The sequence below is a fragment of the Populus nigra genome, chromosome 2, assembly GCF_951802175.1.
Source record: "Populus nigra chromosome 2, ddPopNigr1.1, whole genome shotgun sequence".
Taxonomy (NCBI): domain Eukaryota; kingdom Viridiplantae; phylum Streptophyta; class Magnoliopsida; order Malpighiales; family Salicaceae; genus Populus; species Populus nigra.
In genome coordinates, this window is record NC_084853.1 from 47,226,536 (window position 1) to 47,232,770 (window position 6,235).

Genomic DNA, 6,235 nt, shown 5'->3' on the forward strand with positions numbered 1-6,235 from the left:
TCCAATTCAATAACTTAAATTATTAAAAATAATTTTAATTTATATTACTTTTTAATATAACCTTCTCATCTGAACCGTCGCAGAGCTATATGATCATGGTGATTAAACGTGGAAACGGTTCCATCTGCGAAGTTGGTTTTTTTTTTATAAAAGAAAAGATAGGTTTAGAGTAAAACCTTATCTTAGCCGAGTTCTAGCCAATGAGTCATTGAATTAACCAGGTCGGGTTTTATAGCTCAGCTAAAAGGTTGCCTTTTTTACTTGGCCCTGACACGTGTAATAGAAAAAGATGCACTCAAACAGCTGTTTTAGAATTGGATTGAACTATTTACTTGCTCTAAAGTATCAAAACACATTCGTGTAAGCAAAAATCATTGTAGCCGCAGAACACATCAACCCCTTAAGCTGATGGTGTCCTTTGTTCCTGTCTTCATACAACTACTCTGCCAATTCAGCCTCGTATAATTCTTCCATTTGTAGATTATTCTCATTGTAAAACTAGGAATACCGACATCACTTGCAGCAAAGTGTGATAGTTGGATCTCACGTTTCCGGCTTCTGCTCACCTTCTGATATTACAGTCTCTTCAAGTTCAATCTGACCTGGATTAGCCAAAAGAGAGAGACCACATTAAATTAAGCCAGTTTACCAGCACTTGTAAATAAAGAACTACCTTAACACTTAATTTTTCTCTCCCTCTGGACAGTCCATCAAGAACAATAGACTCAATCTCGGTCAATTGTTTTAACATAATTTGACGGTAAGATGCATTGTTGATGCCAGGCTAGGCATGCAGTTGTCATGAGGAAATAAAAACAGCTGAATCCATTATAGATATAGCAGCACCTCCAATATAGTACTGCACCGCTACCTTGGGGGTGCAATAACTCTCCACTACTACCATATTGAACTTTAATTAAAGGAAAAGGAATCATACCTAACAAGGAAATTAGAGATGCAGCTTTCGAGGATTCATTCAATTTCATGTCTGTACCTGAAATCAGCATCCAAAGTCAATGACACTAGCCCTGCTACTCATGCAATGTATGACCAATTCTGCAAACCACACACACCCCTCTTATCTGGTGTTCCCAGGGCGGTAACTCTAAGGGAGGAGTGAAACCAGAGTGAAAAGCTGGTGTATTTATATATTGCTAATTTGCGGTTTGAGCGTAGTCAAATAAAATGAGCACCATTAAGAAAAACAACGCATATGCTCAAGTGAACCACTGTGAATCTGCATAAATATAACAATGTGAATAGAGAAAAGCTTTCTACTTTTCATTCGCACTTATAGCTTAAAATCCTGACTAGACAAAGTCACATAAGAAACTCATCATGTATATTTAATTATTGACTCCCAAGTGTACTGCAGAATGACCACTGCCTTCCTTTTTTCCTTCTACAGTTTTTGTAAGGTAATGCAGATTAAGTTCCAAGTGTTCAAAATTCAGCTGGGCCAGAGTCCCTTTACATCGAGTGAAAATTTTGGATAATGCGCTAAAATGGATGAACAAAAGAAGAACGGAAGAAAAACAAAGATATCAAAGAAAAGCCGCCAAACTCCAAAGCAGCTTACCTGAACTTTCCAGTGATTTAAGGACGTCTGATTTCTTATAAGTAAATCCAATAAAATTGGTATCTTTTGATGTCAGCATCTGCACCATGGAACAAGAAAAACACACTGAAAAATTAGCATCACAACTAACATAAACCACGGGGGAAAAATTGGATACAGACTAACATATTTATAAGAAGCAAATGATGCACATATATGGCAAAATTATAGAATTATTTAATGTACATAATCTATAAGGGTAATTATATAGTTGAGCTGCCTAGACAACCCATGGGAATAATGAAACAATTGCTGCTCGTACAATTTAACAGTACTATATCCACATTATCATGGTTGAAAAAAACCCTGTAGGCCATTTCGTTTACACTAGAGGATATAACTTGGCTTGTAAGGACTTTTCTGCATAAATAATAAGTTAAACTTCAAATAATGTTGTTACCTTCCTCCAAGGTCCCACACTTGGTATTGTTGATGGTGGGCCTTCCAACTGCAAAAAAGAAAAGGCTTAGCAAAAATTCTTCATTCAGAGGAACACATAACCACATGTACATAAGAACGCAATATATATTGAAAAGCAAACATAATGTAACAGACACAAGATAAATGGTCAGGGGGTATGGAGAATGGATATAGGATCAAGCTTACGCCACCAGCCAAAACTGGAGGAGAAGAACAAAGTTAAGACCAAAGAAAACATGTTAGAACCTGGGAATGAAAGGTGGCTGTTTTAACCTGAAAAAATGGCATGGCTTTGAATGCAGAAACTGTTAATAAGGGATCTCTCTTTGTGGAGCTAATAGTTGGAAAAGTTCTTAGGTAAGTTGAACGAGTTTCAAAATTGCAAGGACATCTACATCTTATCAGTGGAACAATTTTATCCCAAATGAGATCACAAATTATATGCTGGAATCTTTTTCAATGTACTCACATCAGGAAACTTCTCAAAGTTCTGAGTATCCAAATCTCCAATGACTGTAGGCTTATATGCAGCTTCCAATTCATACAGCAAATCCCACTGAGTGCATCTGAACCATGGATGCGTCTGAAACAATGAAGAATTTAGAACAGAATACTGAACATCTCAAACCCCTCTGTTGCAGTAAAAAGTTATTGATGCAGTATCACAAAGCTCCGAAAGCAACCAGCAATAGCACACAGAAATTTACAAAATTGAGAGCAAAAATGAGATATGCATGCTTTACAACTAGACAACTTCAAGGTGGCAGATTCACCTCCTCAATTACGTATTTGTGCTTACACTATCGTGGAAGTTGAAAGAGTTTAACAAGAGAAGATATTTCTGCAACTTTGTCTGATGTGTATGATAAATGTTGTAATTATTGGGAAAAAAATTACCTTCAATTCTTCAACCCCTCTGGTCCCCAGCCTTGTCTCAACATCACAGAGCAAGTGGCAAATAAGATCCTCGGCCTCGCTTGATATCTTTGGATCCTCGGGGAATTTGAGACATGTTTTCCAATTGATTATCTGATAAGAACGGATACATCAACGATTTAGCAAAAATGAAGAATTCTAAGAAAATAATGGAGAACCACAACTTAGTGCAACCTTGCGGCATGTGATCCTTGGATCATCAGAGCAGAAGGGAGGATAGCCTATAAGCATCTCATACATGATTGCACCAAGGGACCACCAATCGCACTCCATTCCATATCCCTTCTTCAACAGCACTTCAGGTGCCATATAATCAAGAGTTCCAACAGTTGAATAAGCCTGAAAATAAATGTAAACTGATAATTGGCCACATGCAAAAATTAGTGCCTCAGAAGAAAACAGATTGTAGAAGCTTGAACTGCATGCTATATTCATATAAAGTCAAAACCTGACATGCTGCCAAATTGCATCTTACACAAATTACGCAGCTCCAGCAATGAAAAAAATCAAAATATGCTAATGGATATAGATCATACCAATGCACGGCGATTACGTTTCCATTGTTGCAATTTCTCTTTTGGCATCAACCAAGGGGGTCTGTCACTGGCAGAATGCCCTCCAGATTCATTCGCCACTTCCTGGGTAGAAATATCTTCATTTTCTAGTAAATTTGAATACTTATCTAAGGGTTTGCACAAGCCAAAATCGGAAAGCTTTAAATGGCCATTTTTGTCCAGTATCAGGTTATCTGGTTTTATGTCCCTGCATGGAGAACGTTCTCTGAGTAAAGAAAAGGGAAAGCTGAGCAATACGTTGATTCTCTGAGAAAATTCTAGTGATAGTCTGCTATCAATCTAAAAATCTTCAAAAGTGGTCCTGACCTAACACGAACAATTCATGACAAACTTATTCCCTGCTGCGATTCCTCAACCAGTGTTATGGCTTCAAATGAAACTTATGATAGGCATCAAATCTACGAGTATATGCCATGCCCTTTACAAGACTGAACCATTTGACTCCCCAAAAGATAAATAAAGAACTTAGTTAGACCCATAAAAAACTAATAAGTAGAAGACTAAGCTCAAAGGTGCCAATTTGACGGGTCACGGAAATTGGGCAAAAATTATTAGCATTCCAATCTGGACACATACAAGGATCCACTCATTAAATATCCTAAAACTCACTCAATGCCATTAATAACAAAAAGCACACCAATCCAACAGGTAAGTAAATTATGTAAGCTTGTAAGCTCTTTAATTACAATATCGACATACCTGTGAACATAGTTGTGTTGGTGAATTGAGTGTATGGCTAGAATGCTCTCTGCTATGTAAAAACGTGCAACATCTTCAGAAAGAATGTCTTCCCTCATCAACAATGTCATTATGTCTCCACCAGGTAAATACTCCATAATCAGATACAAGAAATCAGAATCTTGAAAAGAATAGAAAAGTTTTACTATGCATCGACTATCAACCTCCGCAAGTAAGTTCCTCTCAGATCGGACATGCTCAACCTTAAACACGGGGAAAGGAAAAAAAGAAGAAGAGGAAAAGATCAATACAAGTCAGACAGTGAGTATAGTTGACCTCCGAATTCAGACATGTTAAACATGTTTTATACCTATAACATTATTAGAATGGATTGAGGTCTTATTAAAGCTGAAATGGGCATTTGTCAGCAGCAAAAACGAACATTATCTTGATCATCAACATTATCTTAATTACTGTGGTCTCACCTGCCCACGGCTAAGCATCTCTGATTTCTTCAGTTTCTTCATAGCAAAAATCTCCCCGGTATCCTTGGCTCGGCATAGCCTAACCTGGGTTTTTTGAACATATCAATATAAAATCTTCATACTGATTGCAATTGCAAATTATATTACTTTTCATCCAGCACACGAATTAAAATCTCCAGGCAAACCAAGGTCATATTAAATCACTGACAATGGACTTTACACGACAACAATCCTATTTTCCCCAATTAGGCAAATCTTTTTATTAAAGAATCTTAAACCATACATCAATTCCTAACATATTAATAATTTCGTATTACACTTCGAATTTATATCTAATCATCCTTTGAAAAAAAATGCTGAAATCGAAATCCACTACCTCCCCAAATGCGCCTTTACCAATCACAGTTAACTGCTCAAAATCATCAATTCCAATTTTACGCCTTTGGAGCCTCATAAACTCCGTTTCTCTACGCTCCAAATTCCTAAGCATCTCCTCTTGTTCTTCATGTGAAACCTGAGCTTCTTGTGCTCTCCTTTGAAGAGCTCGTCGCCTAAACAAACAGAAATAACTGTAACACTTTACACTCAAAAAAAAAAGTATTCATTTACTAAGCAATTAATCAAATAGTTACTAAAACTCAAAGGATAAATAGAAGCAATTAATTGCTAAAAAATATTATTCAACAAGTGATTACAACAATAATTAAATCGCACCCTGCATTTATACACAACCACGTGCATTAAATTTTGGATCTCTTTAAAAATTCTTGGCAAATCTGAGCAGAGAAAAAGAAAAAGAAAATCAAAGGATTGAATCCACACTCCATACCTCTCCTTACGATCTTGCAATCCTTGCAAGTAATTCTTATAATGATTCTCAATAAACTGTTTTGCTGCAGCAGCTTTTTGTCTGGTAACTGGCGATGAAACGGACACATCAACACCGGAATCGAAGACGCTCCGATCCGGCTTCAAGTGCAAAGCACCTAACCTCACCGTTCCATCACCACCGTCCATTTTACGAGGTGATTAAGACTAAATCAAAGACTCATAATTGATTTCCTTCAGTGTAACAGTATGGAGGAAAGATCTAGGAATGTGTTCGAGAAAATGCATACCAGAGAGAAGAAATCTTCTTATATAACGGAGTGTTGTTGTTATCAACGCCGTGAACTGGAATCTGAGGAGCACCGATTTTTTTTAAGATTTTTTAAAGTACTTAATTTTAATTGCTCGTTTCCAGCTTTTAGAGAGAGTAGAAATTGTGTAGAGAGAGAAGGACTAGAAGCCTTTTTGGAGACTCCAAAATGTCGGCGGAGATCTATAAAGAGAAGGAGAAATTAATCTGATTGGCGTGTGGAATCACGCGCTCCGTGACTGTGTTGGCGTTTAGTTTGATTTTTATTGGGACGCGGTGGTTACGTGCTGTTGAGGAGAGTGGGAACCTGTGATTCGGACGGTAGAATGATGGGAGTCTCATCACTCAAGGTCATGGTGGTGCGTGCTGGTCAGATTTCGTTGTA

At 37.3% G+C, this 6,235-nt stretch overlaps 1 protein-coding gene across 2 annotated transcripts; it reads right to left on the reverse strand.

Moving 5' to 3' along the window:
• Positions 1-290: 290 nt before the first annotated feature.
• LOC133682506 (uncharacterized) lies at positions 291-6,019 on the reverse strand. Of its 2 annotated transcripts, none has more exons than XM_062105863.1 (13): positions 5,831-6,019; positions 5,542-5,747; positions 5,089-5,263; positions 4,713-4,796; positions 4,249-4,490; positions 3,511-3,736; positions 3,149-3,313; positions 2,936-3,067; positions 2,508-2,621; positions 2,019-2,066; positions 1,580-1,658; positions 938-994; positions 291-602 (listed from the first exon to the last, which is right to left on the reverse strand). In XM_062105863.1, exons 2-13 carry the CDS (start codon positions 5,727-5,729, stop codon positions 544-546), a joined length of 1,569 nt encoding a protein of 522 aa, XP_061961847.1. In that variant the 5' UTR covers positions 5,730-5,747; positions 5,831-6,019; the 3' UTR covers positions 291-543. The 2 variants fall into 2 exon arrangements, with proteins under 2 accessions (XP_061961847.1, XP_061961848.1); XM_062105864.1 differs by having other exon boundaries at positions 5,542-5,698; positions 5,831-6,018.
• Positions 6,020-6,235: the final 216 nt, after the last annotated feature.